The sequence below is a fragment of the Cervus canadensis genome, chromosome 10, assembly GCF_019320065.1.
Source record: "Cervus canadensis isolate Bull #8, Minnesota chromosome 10, ASM1932006v1, whole genome shotgun sequence".
In the NCBI taxonomy this organism is placed as follows: domain Eukaryota; kingdom Metazoa; phylum Chordata; class Mammalia; order Artiodactyla; family Cervidae; genus Cervus; species Cervus canadensis.
The window spans coordinates 61380960-61405049 of record NC_057395.1 but is presented as its reverse complement, the minus strand read 5'-3'; the positions used below and the strand labels follow the sequence as shown (position 1 = coordinate 61405049).

General features: G+C 46.1%; 1 protein-coding gene across 1 annotated transcript in view; it reads right to left on the bottom strand.

Moving 5' to 3' along the window:
* LOC122448453 (short palate, lung and nasal epithelium carcinoma-associated protein 2A-like) overlaps positions 1-23113 on the bottom strand; it is a 78752-nt gene extending 55639 nt beyond the window's left edge. Inside the window, exons 1-8 of the mRNA XM_043479763.1 lie at positions 23071-23113; positions 22116-22267; positions 20746-20905; positions 19255-19362; positions 17925-18074; positions 15703-15796; positions 14658-14721; positions 13714-13792 (exon numbers count right to left, since the gene is read on the bottom strand). Of these exons, the coding sequence (XP_043335698.1) occupies positions 13755-13792; positions 14658-14721; positions 15703-15796; positions 17925-18074; positions 19255-19362; positions 20746-20905; positions 22116-22254 (753 nt within the window). The 5' untranslated portion in view covers positions 22255-22267; positions 23071-23113 and the 3' untranslated portion in view covers positions 13714-13754. The remainder of the gene's footprint in view (positions 1-13713; positions 13793-14657; positions 14722-15702; positions 15797-17924; positions 18075-19254; positions 19363-20745; positions 20906-22115; positions 22268-23070) is intronic.
* Positions 23114-24090: the final 977 nt, after the last annotated feature.

Below are 24090 nucleotides of genomic sequence, written 5' to 3'. Positions count from 1 at the left end.
GAGGAAGAATAGAAATAAATACCTACGTAAAGAAGCAAGAAAAACCCAAATAAACAACCTGCATCTATACCTTAAAGGATGAGAAAAAGAAGAATAACTAAGCCCTAAGTTACCACTAAAAAAGTATAGTGAAGATTACAGCAGGAGTAAATATAATAAGAAGAGAAAAATAATTGAAAATATTAACCAAACTAATATTAGTTCTTTGAAAATGTAAAGGAAATGAAAAAACCCTTAGCTAGATCTCATGACTCACAAAGGGGGATTTAGGTCTCCACGTGTTGCCTGGGTCTACTTTGTCCTCAAGATAGCATTTATATACAAATGTTTCAGCAAAGCTCACTAGAAAAAGAAGCTGTACAAAGGGAATGAGACAATGTATTGTTATAGTGCCTTGATCCAAGTGTACCTGAAGTCCTCCTTGCCACAAAAATTCCAGTTCAAATACATGTCTCACTCCTTATTTTTTATTTTTATTGAAGCCAGGGTGAGTCAGCTCCTACCATTCAAATCGACAGGAAGTCCTGGAAACATATTTGTAAACTCATGTCTTCCTCCTCCAATCTGATGCCTACTCAAGGGTCACACAACCACACTGGAAACACAACAGACATCAAAGCCACAGGAGAGCTTAGAGGTCATCATTTTAACCTCTTTGCTGGAAAGTCTAGGGAGACTGCGGCCCGGGTGAATGGCTTGGCACTGCGGGTGCATGTTCACCATTGGTGCTCACGACAACCCACTTAGTAGGCAATGAAAACCTCATTTTCCAGTTGAGGATATTGAGGGTCAGGGAAGAGAGGTGACTGGCCTTGGTTTTACAAGGATAGGAAACTAGCACTTGCATCCTCAGGGACGGTCAGGTCACATTGAGGCCAGCTGGTGGGGCAGGAGAGTCCTTGGACTTGAATATGTTTATTCCTCAACGTCTGCTGTTTGAGTTGGTTGTTACGCCTGGTGGTTGGGCCCATGTCAACACGGAACACCTGGTCCAGGAAGCCCAGATGGGTGCCCACTTGGCATCGGGCTTATAGCACCAGCAGAGACCTCTGGGTCACCTGTGTCCATCTCCTCCGGTCCCCCACCTGCGTCTCAGTAGGAACTGGATGAACTCAGCTAGGACAGAGTACAAGCAGGGCTGGAGGCTTGAGGAGCTAGCCTTCCTCACCGTAACTGTGGTCCCACCATCAGAGCACAGAGCAGGGAGAAGGTGGCAGCCCAGGTGCCCAAGCCTGGTGCTGGGACATGGAGGACCCCATCCAGCAGAGCCTTGGGTCCATCAGCAGACCACCCTCCACACTGTCTGAGCCTGGTTTGTACACATCTGAGGTCCCTCTTCCCCTGGTTGTGGGCACAGAGCTGAGGGATGTGAGGAAAATCTTGTGGAGAGAATTGTTCTCACCTCAAGACCTCAACCCAGGGGGTGGGGAGTGATGTAATGAACTCAGACCTGGAGTTGGCCCCAGGCTTCCGCTGCCTCCTTGTAAAGTAGGTAAACAACCTGGTACCTGGATCCCCGTGGCAAAATGGAAATTAAAAGGGTGCCAAGGGGATGGTGGTCAGACCTCAGTTCTGGATTCGGGCAGACTGCTTTCTAATCCTCTCTTTCCCTGTTGCTGGCTTGAGGCCTGGACAAGGGCCTTCATCTCCCTGAACCTCAGGTCCCTAGTGTGCAAAATGAGACCAAGTATGGGAGTCTCCTCCCAGGTGTGCTGTGAGGATGTGGAGGGATAATGTGTGTAGGCTCCGAATACATGGTTACAACACTGATGACGATATTATTATTATACCTCAGGTGTCCCATCTGTACCTGACCCCACTGCACAGGCTTATGGAGAGGATGAAGGGAGGAGATCAAGCATCCAATATACTTTATGCTTAGTCAATGGAAACCAGATTTCTTATTGTGTGCACTATGAAGACCACATGACCTAGATGGGCTCAGACTTCTGGTACACTTGTGTCTATAAATTCTGGCTCCCTGGTGACTGGTGCATAATCTTTGGGAGGTACAGTTCCTCAGCTTCCTGTCAGGACCATGTTAGAGATTCCAAGAAATATGATGTCAAGGACACCTCATTAATTGTAGGGACTGGATGGAGTTTTCTGCAGAGAAGCCCTCCCAGGCGACTCCTGGGCTTAGAGGGCTGGATTTATTTGAGATGTCTGCCCCAAGTTCAAGAGGGAAGAGTGGAATAACTGCATGTTCGCCAGATCAGGACCAAGTCATCTCTAATGGCCCCTCCAGCCCGTGACGGGTGCATGGACACCACATGTTCACGGAGGTTGGGACTCTGGGACCTGCCTAGTGCTGTGGAGTGGAGGAGGGACCCTGATCTGGGTTCCAGGCTTGGCTCAGTTTTGTGACTCTGAGTAAGATGTTCATTTTCTCCAGGGTCTCCTTTTCCTCTAACTACAAAATGAATAGAGGCTTCCTGCTACACTGTTGATTGCTTGGTGTTCTGAGAGGTGGTCAGCAATGTCTGGGGGCTACTTGCTACAATTCCACCAGCTGGAGCAACGTGCATAGGGGAGAAACCTCGGGCCAGCCCAGCCTGCACCCTTAGCCACTACACATATCTGTGGTCACCTGCGGGGCCAGAGGGAAGGGAGGGGTGGGTTCTGATGCAGCAGAAGTGCCCGTGTCTGGGGAGAGGGCAACGTGCACAGAAAGTACTTGAAAACAGAGCAACATGCTCTCCTGAGGGAAGTCAGCCATGGGCAGGGCCCCGATCTGTGTGTTATAATAACAGTGACAAGAACATGTCAGGGAGCATGTGTTCATCAGCTGTGATCACAAGGCATTGTTATGGCACAGGGGACACGTCAGGGAACAAAACAGACGAAATCCTGGCCTAGTGGGGCTCCCTCTCCAGTGGACGAGGAAGAAAGCAAATCTTTAGGGTCCACGTGTCCAGATCTATACATGCTAACTGTGTACCCTTCAGACCAGTTCAGTGATGTAGGTACACCCACTGTGTCCACCTTACAGGTGAGCAAACTGAATCTCTAAGAGGGAAAGATCATGAGGCTAGTAAGGGGCAGCGCTCTGATTTAAGATGTTAGTAACAACTTGCCTGCCTTTCCTACCAGGCTGTGAATTCATTAGAGAAGTGATTACGACTTATTTCATGGTTGAATTTTCAACTTATAGTAAAAAACCTGCACCGAGGACAGTGTCAGTGTTAGTCACTGAGTTGTGTGTGACTCTTTGTGACTCCATGGACTGTAGCCTGCTAAGCTTCTCAAACCATAGGATTCTCCAGCCAAGAAGGCTGGAGGGGGTTGCCATGCCCTCCTCCAGGGGATCTTCCTGACCAAGAGATCAAACTGATGTCTTTTATGGCCCCTGCATTGGCAAGCGAGTTGTTTACCAAGTACCTAGAACAGTATAACAAAATAAAGTTCGCCAAATATAAGTATGAACAATTAGGCACCACATCATGACACTGCATTCATCATCAACTTGACCTTTCTCCTAATTGAATCTATTTCTTAATTTGCTCTATTCAAAATATTAGCTAGTTCAAGTGGCCCTACCCCTCTGGTTCTTAACCCCAGAGCCTTCTGAAAGGCTTCCACGGTGGCTCAGATGGTAAAGACTGCAATGCAGGGGACCTGGATTCAATCCCTGGGTGGGAATATCCCCTGGAGAAGGAAACGGCAAATTGCTCCATATTCTTGCCTGGAGAAATCCATGGACAGAGGTGCCTGGTGGGCTACTAGCCATGGAGTTGCAAGGAGTTGATCACGACTGAGTGGCTAACACTTTCAATTTCATCCCTATGCCTCTTGTCCCCAAAGCCTCTGTAAACCTCCATGTGGAGTGACATTAAGGGGGAAACCCAGCAGTCACAGGTTTGAAGAAAATTACCTTCAAAATCCTTTCTCCTGGAATTCTGCTGGGTGGTGAGGGCCCTTATATTGATGGTGATGGGGTGGGAGGCTGCCCCTGGAACCAAGTTCTGTGTCCAGAGCCATTGAAGGAGACTCCAATGAAAATAACCCCTGTCCAGAGTGAACAGAGAGACTTCCGAAGCAAAGGTCACCCAGGATACTTGAACTGGATGGATATGGAGAGGACTTTTGCCAAGACCAAGAGCAGGTTCTCATGGAGCCCCCAGCTACCAAGATGGTGGCCATGTGGGTGGGAGGCTGTGGAGAAAACATAGAATGAATGAATTGGAGAGTATTCTGGTAGAAGTTTCCATAGTGATCATCCAGATTAACTTTATTAGCATTTGGAAACTCAGGCTCAGAGAGGGAGGGCAACCAGCCTTTAAGACAAGCACAGAGATGGGGCTAGAACTTATGGTCCAAAACATCAGGGTCAGTGACCAGGGAGGTCATTCTTCCCAAACCTTCTCCTTGTCTGAGTGCTCTAGTCTATAACATCCCTCACTGTGGAACCAGCTTAAAGTGTGCAATGACAGGTTGCTCAGGACCCACCCTCCCCCATCTGCCCCATTTGGTCAGTGGAGTTTCTCCTGAGAGTGAGTATAGTCTGCCTCCATATACATCCCCATATATGCGGTATCCCTCTGCACACTTACCTCCAACCCCTCTACTCTCAATGCAGCTGCCAGAAGTTAAAGCTCTCACCTTTAGCCAGAGTCCCCAACTTGGCCCCTGTGTCATCTACTCACTGCCACCCCAAACACACCTACCTCTCTCATGGCCCTACTGTCTTCCTTCCTTTTCAGAAAAATACCAACATCATTTCTCCTTTGGCCCTGTGCACAGACCATTCCCTCTTTCCAGAACTCTCCTCTTCAAACCAGTGTGAGTTGGGTCTTGCCCTTTAAACTCATAGTAAGTCTTGATTAACACATTTGTATACTCATATCACCCCAGCCCTTTAGATGACAACTCCAGGTTCAAATAACCATAACAGAAACATAACAGACATCAAAGCCACAGGAGAGCTTAGGGTTCAACTTAACCTCCTTTCTGAGATACCCGAGGAACCTATGGTCCAGAGAAGAAGGATGCATCCAAAGCTACATGTGAAATGAACCCAATTTATTTTCCCCTTTCATTTCATATCTTTTCATTTTGTTGAAATTTTCTACTTGGGAAATAGCTTTTTAAAATAAAATATTAAATACTATTCATAAATTTATTTATTAATTTTAATTGAAGACTAATTACTTTACAATATTGTGGTGGTTTTACCATACATTGACATGAATCAGCCATAGGTGTACATGTGTAACAGTCCTAAACCCCCCTCCCACCTCCCTCCTCATCCCATCCCTCTGGGTTGTCCTAGAGCACTGGCTTTGAATGCCCTGCTTCATGCATCGAAATTACACTGATCATCTATTTCACATATGGTAATATACATGTTTCTGTGGTACTCTCTCTAGCCATCCCACCCTCACCTTTTCCCACAGAGTCCAAAAGTCTGTTCTTTGCATCTGTTTATCTTTTGCTGTCTTGCATATAGGGTCATCATTACCATCTTTCTAAATTCCACTTCTAAATTCAGTCCTGTCCGACTCTTTGTGACCCCATGGACTGTAGCCTACCATGCTCCTCCATCCATGGGATTTTCCACGCATGAGTGCTGGAGTGGGTTGCTGTTTCCTTCTCCAGAGGACCTTCCCAAACCAGGGATCGAACCTGGGTCTCCCTCATTGTAGGCAGACGCTTTACCATCTGAGCCACCAGGGAAGTCCTCTAAATTCCACATATATGCATTAATATACTCTATTTGTGTTTTTCTTTCTGACTTACTTCATGTGGTTTAATAGGCTTCTGTTTCATCCACCTCATTAGAACTGACTCAAATGCATTCTTTATTATAGCTGAGTAATATTCCATTGGGTATGTGTACCACAATGTTCTTATCCATTCATCTGCTTATAGACATCTAGGTTACTTCCATGTCCTAGCTATTGTAATCAGTGTTGCAATGAACACTGGGGTGCACATGTCTCTTTCAATTCTGGTTTCCTTGGTGTGTATGCTCAGCAGTGAGATTGCTGGGTTATATGGCAGTTCTATTTACAGTTTTTCTATTAAGTTTGCTTAAACAGTAGATGCCTGAGCTTCTCCCTAGATACTTAGGGTCAGCAACTCCAGGGTGGCTGGCCAGAATTGGAAGTAACTGGACTAGTGTGGCTCAAAGGTACTTTTGACCTTGAGTCCTAAGAGGTGTGATCCCCACCCTATCGTCTGGAACCCCACTTCTGCGTAGACATGATCGCACAACCCTAGGTGCTTATCCTGCTTGATCTTTTGTCACGTCATCAGCAACCAGGCAAGGGTGTTACGGTACTTATTTCTTGACTGAGGAAAGTGAGGCTCAGAAGGGGAGGATGACTTTCTCAAGACCACACAGTTGGAAAGGGGCAGAGCTGGAGAGCACCCAGTTCTGCGTCCTCTCCCACCGAGATCGGGTGTTCCCACTCTCAGTGTCTGGGGGCAGCAGCGAGTCACACTCTTTGGCCCCAGTGTCCAGAATCCAGCAGGTCCAGGCCAATGCCTGGCCCTGGGTTTGGCAGTGCAGGACTACTTTCACCATTGGTGAAAGCAATGAGCACCATCGGTGCTCATGACAACACCTTAAGGTGGTTTGGAAAACCCCATTTTCCAATTCAGGGAACTGGTGTTCAGGGAAAGAAGCTGAGTGGCCCAAGCCTCACAAGGACAGGAACCCAGCATTTGGCTCCCCAGGAAGGACCTTTCACTCAGATCACATTGAGGCCAGCTGGTGGGGCAGGAGAGTCCTTGCATTTGAATACCCTGTTTATTCCTTGACCTCTGCTGTTTGAGTTGGTTGTAATGCCTGGTGCATTGGGCCTAAGTCAACCCGGAACACCTGGTCCAGGAAGCACAGAAGGCTGCCCACGTAGCATTAGGGTGGGAGCACTGGTAGAGAACTCCAGGTCAGTCAAGGTCAGTCTCCTTCGTTCAGCCATCTGCACCTCAGCAGGGACCTGTAACCCTGTCCTTAACATGAACATGGCCAGGATAAAGTAGGGGTACAGCCAGAGGCTTGGAGAGCTGGTGTTCCTCATGGTCCCATCATCAGAGCACAGGGCAGGTGCCCAATCCTGGGTCTGGGATGTGGAGGACCCCATCCAGCAGAGCCTTGGACTGGTCAGCAGACTCACATCCCAGTTGTCTGCACACAGTTCTGCAAACATTTGAGGCCCCTCTTCCTCTGGTTGTGGGCACAGAGCTGAGGGCTGTGCCAAAATCTTGTGCAGAGAGTTGTCCCGCCTCAGGAGCACAGCCCAGGGGGCCAAGTGTGAGGTAGTGACCTTAGACCTGGTGTTGGTCCCAGGCTTAAGCTGTCTCATTGTAAAATGACAACACAACTCCATGCCTAGTGGCAAAACGGAAATTACAATACCCGAGCTCTGGGGTTGGGCAGATGGGGTTCGAATCTTCTTTTTGCCTGTTGCTGGCTGTGTGGCCTGCACAAAGAGCTTCATCTCCTTGAACCTCCGGTCCCCTAAGTGTAAAATGAGGCTAACTATGAGCCTCTCCTCCCAGGTGTGCTGTGAGGAAGTGTGGGATATTCTGTGTCCCGATAGTAGGTTACTACAGTGATGTTGATGATTATAATTGCTGTTGGTGTCTGGTCACCTCACACCCTCAACCTCCGGTTTCTCATCTGTTTATGAACCCACTGCACAGGGTAATGGAGAGACTGCCAATAAGCAGCTAATATGCTAAACCAATTGCAACTGCATTTCTTATTTTTGCATTCAGTAAAGACTAAAGGAGCTTAAATGGTCTCAGATGTACAGTACACATATGTTCACAAATTGTGGCACCCTTGGGTACTGATATATAGCTCTTGGCACAGATGATTCCTCATTCTGTCCCAGTTTCCCTTCTGGGGTCAAGTTAGGGAGTCTCAAGTAGGACTCTGATTGTAGGACCTGGACAGTGTGTTGTGCCAAAATGTCTTCCCATTAAGCTCCTGGGCTTGGAGGGAAGGATTGAATAATGATGTCTTCCACAAGTTCAGGAGGAGAGATTGGAGACTGCATGTTTGCCAATGCAGAACCAAGTCATCTCTAAAGGTCCCTGCAGCCAGTGGTGGGCACCTTGACACCACATGTTAATGGAGGGTGGGACCCTGGGACCTACCTGGTGTGGGAGAGAGGAGGAGACCCTGGTCTGGTTCCAGTCTTGGCTCTGTTAATAACCTGTTTTTTTTTTTTCACTCTTACCAAGACACATTCATTTTCTCCCAGGTTCTCCGTTTCCTCTAACTACAAAATGAACAGATGTTCTCTGCTAGACAGTTGACACTTCAGAGTTCTGAGAGGTGGTCAGGAACATCTGGGGCTACCTGCGACATTCCCACCAGATGAAGCACCTGGCACTCTTGCTTTGCAGGCATCCCACCAGCTCCTTGGGCACAGTGATAACTGTCTACTGTCTGAGGCCATGAGGGCCAGGACCACAGGGCATCATCCCCAGGGCCTGACACACAGATGCTCAATAATCATTTATTACAGCCCGCAGAAGCATTTTTCTTTATTGCTGATTAATTAAAGCACATACATTGAGAAACCCATGCATTTGATTTATAACAGCACAATCAGCTTGCTCTTAGAGTCAGTCTTGGGTGTGCATCCCAGACTTTTTCCGTTGTTGGTTGTGTGACAGAAGGCAAGTGCCCTAACTTATCTGAGCTTTGCTTTTTTTTTTTCAAACATGAAGCCAGAAATAGACTGTCCTAGGACATTCAGTTATCTGAGAAGAGCTGCTCAGGGAACAAACTGAGGAAATGTCAGTAGAGAGTCCAGGCTAACCTTGGCTAGATAAGGTGCTCCATGAATAATAGCGATCATTATCATTACTATTACTGCAATAAACAGTAGTGAGTGGTGAACAAACATAGCTTTTAGGAGCCCAGGAAAATAGGGAGTGTGGCAAGGGGCAGTGTGTGCAGGTCTTGAAAGTGTGATGGGACTGGGTTCAAATCCTAGCTCTGCCTTGGGAGCTTTGCCTCTCATAACTCAGCTAACTCACCTGGAAAGTGGGCACAGTGGGTATACCTACCTCTCTGAATCAGTCTGAAGGGTACACAAGTTAACATGTATAAACCCAGACACACAGTCCCTAGAAATGTGCTCTCCTTGCTCTTCCACTAGACTGGGAGGTCCACGAGGCAGGGATTTTGTCTGCTTTTTTCCCTGATGTGTCCCCTGTGTCATAGCAATGCCTTGTGATCGTAGCTGATGAACACATGCTCCCTGATGTGTTGCTGGTGTTCCTATAGCACACAGGTCGGCTGCCCACTGATGACTCCCCTGTGGGAGAACCACGATGCTGTTTTCAAGTACTTTCCACGCACGTCTGCCTCTCCCACTGGGCGCTTCTGCTGCTTTAGGACCCACCCCTCCCTTCTCTCTGGTCCCTCTCTGTTCAGGTGACCACACATAGGTGTAGTGCTTTAGAGTGTGGGCCTGGCTGGCCCAAAGTTTCTCCCCTATGGGCATTGCTCCAGTGGATGGGAATGTAACAAGTAGCTCCTATTTGTTCCTGTTCAGTTCAGTTCAGTCGCCCAGTCATGTTCAACTCTTTGTGACCCCATGGACTGCAAATGCCAGGCTTCCCTGTCTATCACCAATTCTTGCTTACTCAAAGTCAAGTCCATTGAGTCGGTGATGCCATCCAACCATCTCATCCTCTGTCATCCCCTTCTCCTCCTGCCCTCAATCTTTCCCAGCATCAGGGTCTTTTCGAATGAGTCAGTTCTTCGCATCAGGTAGCCAAAGTATTGGAGTTTCAGCTTCAGCATCAGTCCTTCCAATGAATATACAGGACTGATTTCCTTTAGGATTGACTGGTTTGATCTCCTTGCAGTCCAAGGGATTCTCAAGAGTCTTCTCCAACACCACAGTTCAAAAGCATCAATTTTCGGTGTTCAGCTTTCTTTAGAGTCCAACTCTCACATCCATACATGACTACTCTGAAAACCACAGCTTTGACTAGATGGACCTTTATTGGCAATGTAATGTCTCTGCTTTTTAATATGCTGTCTAGGTTGGTTATAGCTTTCCTTCCAAGGAGCAAGCATCTTTTAATTTCATGGCTACAGTTACCATCTGCACTAATTTTGGAGCCCTAGAAAATAAAGTCTCTCACTGTTTCCATTGTTTTCCCATCTATTTGCCATGAAGCAATGGGATCGGATGCCTTGATCTTAGTTTTCTGAATGTTTAATTTTAACCCAGCTTTTCCACTCTCCTCTTTCACTTTCATCAAGAAGCTCTTTAGTTCTTCTTCACTTTCTGCCATAGGGTGGTGTCATCTGCATATCTGAGGTTATTGCTATTTCTCCTGGCAATCTTGATTCCAGCCTGTGCTTCATCCAGCCAGCCTTTCACATAATGTACTCTGCATATAAGCAGGATGACAATATATAGTCTTGACGTGCTCCTTTCCCGATTTAGAACCAATCTGTTTTTCTATGTTCCATTCTAACTGTTGCTTTTTGACCTGCATACAGATTTCTCAGGAGGCAGGTCAGGTGGTCTGGTATTCCCATCTCTTTAAGAATTTTCCACTGTTTGTCATGATTCACACAGTGAAAGGCTTTGGTGTAGTCAATAAAGCAGAAGTAGATGTTTTCCTTGAACTCTCTCACTTTTTCAATGATCCAGTGGATATTGGGGATTTGATCTCTGGTTCCTCTGCTTTTTCTAAATCCAGCTTGAACATCTGGAAGTTCCTGGTTCATGTACTGTTGAAGCTCCACTTGGAGAATTTTGAACATTACTTTGATAGTGTGTGAGATGAGTGCAATTGTGCGGTAGTTTGAACATTCTTTGGGATTGCCTTTCTTTGGGATTGGAATGAAAACTGACCTTTTCTAGTCCTGTGACCACTGCTGTGTTTTCCAAATTTGATGGCATATTGAGTGCAGCACTTTCACAGCATCATCTTTGAGGATTTGAAATAGCTCAACTGGAATTCCATCACCTCCCTAGCTTTGTTCTTAGTGATGCTTCCTAAGGCCCACATGACTTCACATTCCAGGATGTCTGGCTCTAGGGGAGTGATCACACCACTGTGGTTATCTGGGTGATGAAGATCTTTTTTGTATAGGTCTTCTGTGTATTCTTGCCACCCATTAAAAATGGGGGAAAAAGATTATTTTAAAAAATGCAACCGTAATCATGAGAGCTGACCCTTCTTGCTCCTTCTGTCTGTATGGGACAATGATAACAAGGTAGCTTGGGCAGACCTACCAGCTGGAAAACATGGTCTCTTTGTTGGGGAAACACGAAGGAGTGGCCCCCACTTACGAGGAGACAGCTCCTGAGTGGAATTGTGGGGCTGAGGAGGATTGAGAAGTTGCAAGGAGACAAGCAATTATGTTCCAATGGACAGAATTCCCTGACAAACACTCAGCACTGACTGAAGGGGGCTACTGCTCAAGAGAAGTGCTGAATTGTGAGACCTCCTTGTGTGCAGTTGTGGGAGTTGAGATTGTCACAAAAACTAGACAGAGAGGAAAACTCTCATCCTTTTGCTATTAGCAGGGGAAGAACCAGCTCTGGAGGAGGCCGACTTCACATGCAACTTAGCTTTGCCTCTGACCAGCTGTGTGACCCTGGAGAAGTCATTTCACCTCTCCTCTTGGAGATTCACTTGCCACACATTCCCCAAGAACAACTCACTGCATCACTCAGTAAAAATGAGAATCTAATGAGATACAGTGTGTAAAGATGTAATACGTGGTTTCTCAACACTGTTTGACAGTAGTTCCAGAGCCTGACTCGTGTAGAGCCCGACTTGTGCTCACCAGTGTCAGACCCTGGTTAAGCACTTTCCAGTCATTTAAACCTCACACCAGTGTACTGAGGAAGTTTTGCTGTTAATTCTATTTGGCAGGTGAGAGAACTGTAGTTCTAAGAGTAACTTGCTTGAGATTAAACAGCTAGCAAGGGGTAGAGGCCAAGTAACTCAAGTTCACCATTGTCCAACCTTTCACCCTATGCCTTGTTAGCCCCAGCACAGCCTGACTAAGGTCCGCTCGGCGGAGCTGAGGAGAGCTGCTTGAAGGCCCCTGGATATAGCCCCAGGGGCTCAAGGGCTCCCTGAAGTGAGTTGAAACTTGTTAGGCAGCCTTCATCAAGTAGAAAGCCCTTGGGTGAAGTAGCTGCTGGTGCAGGCCTCTGTGTGACCCTGACCTCCTAACCTGGGTCTTCAATGAGGACGATAGTGGTCCTTTCCTTACAGAATTGCACAAAGCACTGGGATGGTTCCATGGCAAAATGGACAAAGTTTCTCTGGGTCTTTTGTCAGGAAAACCAGATGGTCTTCGGGAAAGAAGCCCGGGGACCCTGACGTGACAGCCCAGGTCAAACCTCTGCACATGGGATGCAGCTGTGAGTAATGGGTGCCTTGCTCCCCACTCCAGGGCCAAGGGGAAATTGAGGGCTTCCATGTTAGGGAGGAAGAGCGGACTCGAGAGGACCGCATCAGTCCTGCTCAGAAGAGAGCAGGGCCAGGGTGATGGGACCTGCTGGGGGCAGGGGGAGGTGGCTGAGTACTGACAGCTAGGGTGTCACCTCTCTGAGCAAGTGTTCCCAGGGACATGGGTTAAAATTCTAGCCTTGCCACTTGCCACCCTGTAATCTTAATGAATCACTTGTCTTCTGTGAGCCTCAGTTTCCTCATCTGTACAATGGGGACAAGAGCCATGTCTCCTGGCAGAAGGGTGCCGTGAGGAGGTCATGAGGTCAGGTGTGCTGGTGGTGGTGTAGCAGAAGCAGGGTGAGGCTGTCTCTATGTGACCTCAGGTCACTTTCTTGGCCATCCTGGGCCTCAGGTTTTCCCTTTGTAAGACAAGAAGTTGTGGCTGGATAATCCCTAATGTCCATTCCAACTTCGGATCCAGGTCTCTGATGCCCTGATTGCCCATACCACACCTCCCCTGAAATCCCAATGAAAGGAATGCCACGGGCCACACCGAAGGTGCAGAAGTGCCTTTTTATTGCTGGGGGTGGAGAGTGATTAGCATAAGGTGTCCTGATTACAAGGAGGAGTATCTGAGAGTTTCCTTGACCTCACTCAGTTGTCCCTCCTGGGGGATGGTGGCAGCACCGACCATCCCAGAGGAAGACGGTACAGAGATTCAGTCACGTCCCAGGAACCAATCTGGAAGGAGACCCCAGTATGAGGCATGGACACCCCGGGGCCCTTATCAGCTCCTGCATCCAGCAGGCATAGCTGCCAGAGTGCTTCTCCACAAACCCTGAGAGCTCTGAGGCTTGGGAAGGGACTGGCACCTGTGGTTTGGGGTCTTTCTCTGGCACCTGGCACTGACCCCTCTCTTCCCCTCACCCTCCCACCCCCTCACCTTAGCAACAATGGCCGATGTGAAAAGATTGATCAGGGCCCAGAGGAGCCAGGGTTCAGGGCTCAGTGTATGATCAGGATCAGGGATCAGCCTGAGATGCTGGTTGGGTCTCTATCTGTGACCCGTGTCAGGGCTCAGTCAACAACTGAAGTCAAACTTCAACCTGACTGCATTCCGGGCTCAGTCAAGGACCAGAATCAAGCACAATCTGAGTGTGTGATTAAGGGTCAGGACTCAGGCTGTGACCAAGATCAGGGCTCAGTCTGCTACTAGAGAAAGAGGAGAAGCCAAGCCTTGCTTCTCCTTCTCCACAGATCCCTGTGGATGTCTCTCATCCTCCCTCAGCCCCGGGCCCTAAGTCTGGTCCTCACCAGCAGGCGGGCATCACAGTGGTTTTTCTCATCTGTCCTCTTCAGTTTACAATTTGTTGTGTGCTTTCCTGAAGTATATCTGAAGGAACAAAATCAGTAGCATTTCTCCAGATCTGGATATAGCTGAATAGAAACTAGATCCCAGTGGCTGCCACCCTCCAGCAGGTCAGACTCAGCAATCACGGGATCTCTTGCATGTCGTCATTCTGTCTCTCTGAGCCTCAGTTTGTTCATCTGTAAAATGGGTATGATAACAGTACCCACTCCACAGTGTTGTTGAAAGAATACAATGAGAGGGTGTATATGAAGCACAGAAGTATGGCCCAGGTAAATGCGCCTGGGGCCGTTTTCTAGAAGGACCACCTCCAGGACCCTGACACTGTGACTCATCCCATTTCTGTTGCCCCACAGCCCCAGAAACTCCTGTCATGCCAGAGACCCAGGACAAAGAAAGCCCCCAGGGGCTGGGGGTGAAGGCACAACTCCTCATAAGAAGGGAAGGGGAAGGGGCAGTGTTCAGTAGCAATGAGTATGAGATATTAGGCTCTTTCTGGTTATTCTTTAAATCCACTCATCAGCTTGGCAGTGTTTACAATCTTTCATTTCTGAGGAACCCAAGGATCAGAGAGGTTGAACCAGTTGACCAAGACCCCACAGTTGCTAAGAGGAAATCCAGGATTTGAACCCAGATCTGTCCTGTCCTCTTTCTTGAATTATTCTGTGCAGCTGGTTCCACAGGTTTGAGAAAGGAGGCCAGTAGCAGCCCTCAGTCTGCAAGGACACCGTTCCCCCGGCCACACTCTCCTGACTTGCTCAGGACAAAGGATCCTGAACTTCTCCAGGGTCCGCTACAGTCCTGCCTGTCAAGTAGGCGTAAAGCAGGGTGCCTGCGCCTTGGAAGGCTGCAGAGGGAGCCCGCATCACTTCCCCAGGTTGTGACTTACCGTTGAGGTTCTTAACCAAATTCTCATTCAAGGGGCTGATGATGGTGTGGATTCGCGGGCACAGCTGAGGGTCACAGGACACCAGGGAGAGATACAGCGAGAGATGGAAAGAGGAAGGCAGGAACGAAGTTGGGATGGGGAGGCGGGAGAGGAGAGACAGGAGAGAAAGAGGACTGATCATTATCCACTGGGAGCACCCTGCCAACTACCTGCACTACTCGGGATCTCAGAACTTCTGACCCTTAGGAATTTATAATGATGGAAACCCACCTAAATCTGAGAGCCAGAGAACAATAGAATCCTAAAACTTCAGAAGATTAAAACCTTAAAATCTAGACTTTTAACATTCCAGAATTCTATGCTCTTAGATACCTTGACCTTTGGGACACTGCAATTTTAAGCAGTCAAATGAGGCCCTGAGAACGATAGAGAAGTGTTTCCAATGATTTTGTGTGTATACAATCCCCTCGGATCTTGTGAAAATGCAAATTATTGAGTCAGCAGATCTGGGGTAGGACCTGAGAGTCTGCATTTCTAACAGGTGTCCAGATGAGGTCAGTGTTGCTATTCTGAGAAGCACAACTTGAGCAGTGACCCTCCAGTTCAGGGGAGGAATTTTTCCCCCATAAACTGTGATTCCCAGCCAAACTCCAGAGTGACTAATTTAGAATCATTTCTGGCACATAGTACATGTGGTTTGCATATGATGCACAGAAATCTTACTTAGGGTACATGTACTTTTTATATTTAAATCAATTAAATAAAATTGTATTCAATAAAGAAGAATATTGCTAAAAGGCCTACTGGCAGTACATGGGTATGGTATATGACTCAAGTTGGAACCCGGTGATTTCTGCTAATATCAGATCCCTCCTCCCCTTCTCCCCACACCAGGCTGAGTGAAGGCGGGGAGCAGCAGCTGACAGCGCAAAGGAAGTGGGGCGCCTCAGAAGGGAAGGTGCCCAAAAAGCACAGCCCACCCAGGGAATGTCACACCTGCTCCCCACCTGGCCTGGCTCTGAGCTGCCAGAAGTGGGGTACTCACCACGTACTGCACTATGTAGTCCTCCACCAGTTTCACAAGTGTGGTCACCGTCTTTCTGATATTGCTGATCAGTCCAGTGGGGCTGGAGATGGAACTGATAAAGACCAGTGAAGTTGGCAGAGCAGCCAAGGAGGAGCAGTGGGAAGAGGGCGGGCGATGGTGGAGCACCTTGAAGTCAGGTGACTTGAGCTTCTGCTCAGGGGGCTCATCACCTAGAACCACATGACTGACCAGCAGCTCACCCTAACAGCTCATGAGAGTCTCACCACAGACATGAGACCTCATCCATCCACCCATCTATCCTTCCATCCATTCATTCAGCACATATTTATACAGCAACAAGCATATATGCCAGGAACCAAGCCAGACTGGGGACACAGGGATAAATAAAGCACAAGCAGCTCCCAGTCTGGTAACTACATATGAAACGAGTGTGGCTAAGGCTGGCTCCTTCCCGCCTCCAGCCCCCAGCATAACTGTCACCTCTTCAGGGCAGCCCTCCATGACTGCTGCATGAGGGAGGGCTTTGTATCATTGCGCCCCATTAAGTGTGCTGCTCTGCTCAGGGATGGTTGCCATCTGACATTTACCTCGTGGGCTGTTTATTATTGAACTGATGCTTGTCTCTTTGTGATTTCCTCAAGAGAATAAGCTCCAGGAGAGCAACTTCTTTGCCTGAAGTCACCGATACATTCTCTAGAGCTCAGAATTGTGGCTGCCTGGCATGGAGCATATGCTCAGCACATTTTTGGCTGAGGGAATAAATAAAGTAAACCTACAATTAAATATATAATGACAACTCGTGGAAGGTATTCAGAAGGGCAAGAGCAGATTCTTATAAGAGCAAAGAGGAGGAACCTTGTTTTAGAACCTGAGTGATGAGAAATACATTGAGATGGGATGGGAGATAAGTGTACTTGACATCCAGAACAGCCCCTTGCACAGGTCTCGAGGTGGAAGGAGTTTGTTTGAGGCTCAGAGCAAAAGCTAGTGTGTCTAGGGCAGGGTGGCAAGAGGGAGAGCACAGTGATATGAGGGTGGATCCAGATCAGGTGGTCTAGATGGCCCTAAGGAGGGCTTGGGATTGTACCCAAAGTGGACAGCAAAGCCCCCAGGGGGTTTGGAGCAGCAGAGTGGAATGCCATTTTACAGATATGGTCACTGAGCCCCAGAAGGCAAGGTGATTTCTCTGGCCCTATAGGCGAGGCATTGTCCAGCAGGGCTCAGGCATTTGGACTTACATCTCAGTTTTTTCAAGTGATGGTACGCTTCAGAGCCTGTTTTTGGTTCTGGGGTTCTTTAGGCAACCTGTGATCAGATCTCTTGTTGAGGCAGGATGGACTGATCTCTGCTCATGGCTCAACCTGGTTCCTTGCCAAGACCAACCTGCCCCAGCAATCGGCATCCAGACTATTTCTCCTCGCCCAACCATGACCAGGGTCAGCCTTTCTCCCTCCACCTTCTTCCCTGGGCTAAACATGCACTTCCAAGCACACAATATAAGATGTAGTTTTGGTATGTTACCAGAAATCACTGATTTAAAAGGAGAGGATTCAGTTTTCAAGATCTTATTTTGGGAATTCCCCAGCGCGTGGAGGATGATTTGAGGACAATCTGAAATTAGACCCATGGTAGGGTTTACTACTCCTCTTGCCCCTCCTAACTAGAGGCAAGAAGGTAAACAAGTGAATTATTATTGTTATTATTATTGAGGGATATTATGTAAAACGAGAAATGTCAGTTCTTCAAGTAGACATAGCAATGTTAAATGTGCAGGCATCTAACAACAAAGCTTCAAAAAGCATGAAGCAAAAACAGAGAAAGCTGAATGGTGAAATATGCAAATTCACAGTTATGGCTGGAGAGGTCAACACTCCTGTCTCAGTTAGGGGAAGAACCGGGAGACAGAAAGTCGACATGGATGTTATTATTACTGAGAGCATAGTGCCAGGCTGTATGCTAAACACTTGCATCTTCTAATTTGGTCAACACAGTAGTCTATGAATTAGGTATTACTACCATCCTCAGTTTAAAAATGAACACTGGAGCTCCTAGAGCTAAAATGATGATAAGACCATAAATTACTGGCAAAGCTAGCTTGTCTCCAGAGTTTCAGCTCTTTTTCACCATATTCTGCTCCCTCCCAAATATAGGAATAGGGCTGAAATTAGGGATTCCAGCTCCTTTGGGAGTCCCGCTCTGCTGAGATATCTGGGCCTGACCTGTTCACGAAGGGGAGTGAGATCTTGGCTGGTGTATAGGTGCATTCTCCCATGACCACCATTAAGGTACCAGATTCATCAATTTTAAAGCTGATACTTGTCTGTAGGACAAAGTTGAGGGTCAGGTCAACAACTGCACCCAACAGAGGCCTGTAGGGAATAAGATTCACAGTTAACAGAGGTGGAGAAATCCCTTCTTGTTGCTCACTAGAGTCCCCTTCTCTAAGGACATTATGGGGTGTCTGTGGACAATGTCAATATTGTCTGTATTCTTTACAGCATCTACTTTCTTATATTAGGTTTCTCTTCTCCTGGCCACAAGGGTTTCTCTCACATGAAATTTCTATGCAGTATTACACTGATGATTAAAATAAATATAATAGTCAACATTTCTTTAGCACAAATTCTGTGTTAGGTATTTCAAACAAAAGTATTTTATCTGGATTAATCCATTTCATCATGACTGCACTATCATGACAGAAAATTACTATCTCTATTTTCAGAATGTGGAAACACTTGGTATAGAGAGGTTAAGTAACTATCCCCCAAGATCTCATAGCTAAGAAATGATGAAACCATAGTGCATTTAATTGATAAAGACTCTTCTACACACCTTCATTTTATCTCTTTGTATCTTTAAAGTAATTAAAACACTTAAAAATTATAGTTTCCATATAATTTTCATATGCTCTTCATTACATACTGTACAATACTATGTGGCCCGTACTGGTCACTATCATTTAAAGAGAACCTTGCCAGACAAAGTGATACTGCAGGAAACTTTATCAAAGAGTTATAAACAAATCTTTTCAGTTTTCAAGTTTTATAATTAGATAAGCATGATGATTTTGGACATATATTTCATGGAGGATTTTTTAACAAAAAGATTGGTTATGGCCCATGTTTCTTAGAACATTTTAAATGTTAAGATTTCAGGTGTGTTTGACTCTTTGTGAGCCCATGGACCATAACCCACCAGGCACCTCTGTCCATGGAATTCTCCAGGAAAGAATACTGGAGTTGGTAGCCACTCCCTTTTCCAGGGGATCCACCCTCTGAGCCACCAGGGAAGCCCAAGAATGCTGGAGTGGGTAGCCATTTCCTTCTCGAGAGGATCCTCCCAACTCAGGGACTGAACCCAGGTCTTCCACATTGCAGGCAGATTCTTTACCATCTGGAGCCACCAAGGAAGCCCTTAGACCTGGAAAGGTCTTCTTTTACAGATTGGGAGACCAAGTCGGAAGCATGGAAAAGTACCCGGTGCCAGATTGGAGATCTACTGGCATACCGCACTGCATCTCTCAAACCTCAGATTCTAACCAATACTCACAGGGTCAGGGTGACCTCAGCAGTGATGGAGATACTCAGGTTAATGCCTGTGCCTCCAGGAGTCCCTTGGAATGTGATATTCCCGATACTGATGCTCCTGATTGTCAACCTGTGCAAAAACCACAATTCACCCTTGTCATTCCTCATGCAGCCATTGCTGGGCTCTTCTGTATGCCAGTCTCAAGCTTAGCATTAGAGCCTGACTGACTTTGCCTGCTTTGGTCTTCCTGACAGCCCAATTCAGAGGTTGGATTCTCTCCACTGGATGGCATGGCAGGAGACAGCTGTAATTCCCCCAAGACTCCAGGGTGAAAATGTGCCAGAGTCAGAATTTGGTTCCTTAAAAAATTAAAGTAGAGTTGCTTTACAGTGTTGTGTTAGTTACAGGTGTACAGCCAAGTGATTCAGATATGTATAGATTGATAGATACTTGTGTGTGCTAGTCACTTCAGTTGTGTCTGACTCTTTGCGACCCTATGGGCTGTAGCCCACCAGGCTCCTCTGTCCACCAGGCTCCTCCTGATTCTCCAGGCAAGACTACTTGAGTGGGTTGCTTTTTCCTTCTCCAATAGACGGATATAGATATAGCTATAGGTATATAGGTAGAGACAGAGATACTTTTCATTTCATATTTTTCCCCTTATAGGTGGTTACAAAATATTGAGCATAGTTCCCTGTGTTACATAGTAGGTCCTTATTGGTTGTCTACTTCATATACAGTGTATATGAAGTATATATTTATATATATATATGAAGTATATATTTAACATATATACAGTGTATATATGTTAAAGCCAAACTCCTAATTTATCTCCCATACTGCTTTCCCTTTTGTTAATAGCCAAAAGTTGTTTCTTTATGTCTACCAATCTGTTTCTGCTTTGTATAAGTTCATAGCATCATCTTTTAGATTCCACATATAAGTGATATCATGTGATATTTGTCTTTCTCTGAACTCACTTAGTATGATTATCTCTACATCCTTCCATTTGTTGCTACAAACAGCATTATTTCATTCTTTTTTAGCAGAGTCAGATTTTGAACCCCAAACTGCTTGGCTCCCAGACGTCATGTATGGGGCCATGTATATGGTATAAATTCTAGTTTCCTCTGTCCTGAGGTCATTCAGACTTTTATACTCAGCTATATTCAGGGAAGAAAAGTTTTATTCCTTGGAAAAGTGACTTTAGATACCAGAAAACAGGTAGAGATGAGGGTGAAGAGAACCTTTATCCTGAACCTGAAATCATATGAGAAGAAAGCAAGCCTAGATCTTTAAGAGCCTTGATAGGTCCTGCAGCCCTGCCTCTAAATTTCCCAAACTCTAGAAGAACTGGCCTCACACCAGTTCCACTCTCAGGGATGTACAAGGTTTTTTTGTTGGCTTTTTTTTTTTTTTACTTTTCTGTCTTTGATCTTAAATTCACCTCCCCAAAGATGGGTATTCTCTTTTGGAACAAAGAGCTTCAGTGTGAACTCAACGTCAACTCACCGTAAACATCTGACAAATAGTTGAAGATTTTCAGTATTGTCCTTGTCCAAGACCTCAGCTTCCTGGATCTTCTCGGTAAGTACCTCCTTCACAGTGACTATCTCCAAACATGTGAAATCCCGGACTGACTCAAAATCAGCCTTCACTTTCTCAAGGCCAGCTGCAAAAGTAATCTCCTTTTAGTGTGATACACAATTTATGAAGAGCTCTTATGCACAGGCACCAAACGAGACTGTTTGCCTCTGTTACTTCATTCAGTCTTTACAACTCCATAAAGCTGGTGTTACTATTACCTGCACTTTCATACGAGAAAACAAAAGATCAAAAGGTTAAGATATGGGCCTAAAGTCTCACAGCTAGGAGACCTTGTTCCCTCTATGCTGCCTTCATACTAATACATACTCATCATTCATCAACAGAGTAATCAATCCACTTTGTAGGCAATAGAGACTGATTGAACATCAGGTTCTAATAGTGAAGTTCTAATAAGATGCTCAAACAAATGAAATAAATTTGGAATAAACTAAGAAATGGAAAATCTAGAATCAAAGAAAAATTATGGCTCCAACTCATGAAAGTGGCAAATAGGATTCCCAGGAACAGTCTTACAGCAGGCCTAGAAAGAAATGACTCATACAGGAGAAGAAGGACAGAGTGTCCTAATGGGGGTCCTTCAGAGAAAAAGGGATTTGATAGCATGGTGGTAGATGTAGAATGGCACATTTGGAAGCAATTAAGAATATATGTTTTGAAAGGAAGTCAAATGAGAAACAAGGCAATAACTAGCTCAAGGAAAAGCAAAAGGCTACAGGAAAAGATATGTAATAGTAGTGCTACTTGGCTCTGCAACAGACGGTATCACCTAACTATATTGATTCAGAGGTGGAAGCTACATCTGGTCCTATAACTTACTAGGTGACCTGGATTCAGACCCTCTGTTTCTGAGCTCAGTTTTATCAGCAGAGAAACTAGAAAGTATATTTTTGAAGGTTGCCTAAATCCTGACAAGGTTCCAAGGCAGTCATTTTCAGAAGTTAGTTTCTCCTATAAAGAATGTTTGTCAGTGTGCTGGTAATGTTTCCAGGAAATGAGAAGGCCAAGTTCTTTTAAGAAATCAGAATTAAAAAGTGATATGACTAACTGGAAAGGCGGGTAGTTTTAAGCCTACCTAGGTTTGGTAGGGATTAATTTCCAATTAGGTAATACAAATCACCAAGAAGATTGAATGACCCAACAGAAGAATATGCTGCAAATATAAATAAAATATTTAATTTAAATAATGTGAATGACAAATAAAAGATGAAAAAATGAGTGAATTTTTTCAAAATTAGAGAAATAGGTACCCCTGATCATCCCACTTGCTGACTCACATTCAAATGCACTGTCATCAGTCTCAAGTCCTTTTTTAAGAGCAGATTGCAGCTCTCTCACGACATCATTGTCAAGAAGAGATGCTGAGGTCCCGGCGAGCAGGCCGCACAAGAGAACAAGTCCCCAAAGCTGAAACATCTTGTCCTGACACCTGGACAGTCATGGGAGGAACAGGAGTGAGAATTACCCACAGGGAAACGGGATATTTAATGAGCACCTGTCACTCCTACACTCAACAGTCCTTGAAGATAGACCTGGCTATCTGCTCTCTTACAGACGGGCAGCCCAGGTCAGGAAGCTAGAGCAACTTGCACAAAGATACACAACCACTGAGTAGAGAGATAGTATTTGAAAAGTCATGCTTGACTCCAGGTCAATGCTCTTTACACAGAGGCCATTTGCATTTTCTGGCTTCTCTGCCTGGAGCATTTCCCTCTTCTTTTGCATTTTAACATGAGTCACTTCTTGCTGAGTCTCCAGCTTCAGTAAGACATCATATCCTCTATAAAGCCCACTCTAGGCCCTTCTCAGGGTTAGGTCAGGGGACCCCACTCTACCATCTTGTTGCCTTCATTCTCTGATCAGAATCCTTGGTACAATTAGTGATGACTTGCCTCCTTTCTCACCAGGCTGTGAACTCCTTAGATAGGGACTGTAACTTTGGGAATTCCCAACTGATAGTAAAAAACCTGCACCTAATACGGTGTAACAAAATAAAGATTTGCAGAATAAAAGTATGAACAAATAAATGGGCACCACATCATGACCCCACATTGCTTACCAGTTTGAAACTTCTAATATAATTGATTTCTTAATTTGCTATATTGACAATATTAACTAATTCATGTGGCCCTGTCCCTCTGCCTCTTGGTCCCAGGGCCTTCTGAAGATCTCCATGTGGGGTGACATTAAGGGGGAAGCCCACCATTCACAGGTTTGGAGGAAAATACTTACAAAATCCTTGCTCCCCTGCAGAGTCTCCTGGAATTCTGCTGGGTGGTGATGGCCCTTATATTGTGGTGATGGGTGGGAGGCTGCCCCTGGAAACAAGCCCTGGGTCCAGAGCCATTCAAGGGGACTCCAAAGAAAATAATCCTTGTCTAGAGTGAACAGAGAGAGATTTCCAATGCAAAGGTCACCCAGGACGCTTGAATTGAAATGGGTGGTTATGGAGAGGACTCTGTGCCAAGACTAAAAGCAGGTTCTCATGAAAACTCCAGCTGCCAAGATAGTGGCCATTGTAGGTAGGGTTTGGGGTAAAGACTGCGAAAGGATGAATTGGAGAATGTTGTGATAGGAGGACCCATAGTGATCATTGAGCCTAATTTTGTCATCATTTGGAAACTCAGCTCAAGAGAAGGAGAGCAACCAGCTTGAGGTCACCCAGTAAGACATGGACAGAGATGTGCTAGAATTATGCCCCAAGGAGTCAGGGTCAGTGAGGCCATTTTTTCCAACTCTTCTCTGATTTTTGTGAGCTCTCCACCACATCCCTCACAGTGGAGCCAGCCTCAGGGCAGATGTTTGTAATGATGCATTGCTCAATACCATCCTCCGAAGTCTGCCTACTCATTTAATTGGCAGAGTTCCCCCTGAGAGACAACAACATCTGCCTGCAAAATACCTTCTTATATAGGGTCTCCCTCTGCACACTTGCCCCCAATCCCGCTACTCTCAATGCAGCAGTCAGAGGGGTCTCATTCGGTGTAAACCCGAAGTCCCCATCATGGTCCCTGCGTCATCTGCTCACTGCTGCTCCAAATCATCTCCCTCTCCCTCCACGGCCCCTACTGTCTTCCTTCTGTTCTAGAAAGATTCAAGCCTCTTTGCTGTCTTGGGACTCTGCACAGACCAGTCCCTCTTTTCAGAACTCTCCTCCCTAGCTGTCACTGGCTCTCAACATCACCTCACAAATTATGTGACTGTCCATCCACCTGAAGTGGTCCCTCCCTTTCCCCTTGACTCATCTTCTGC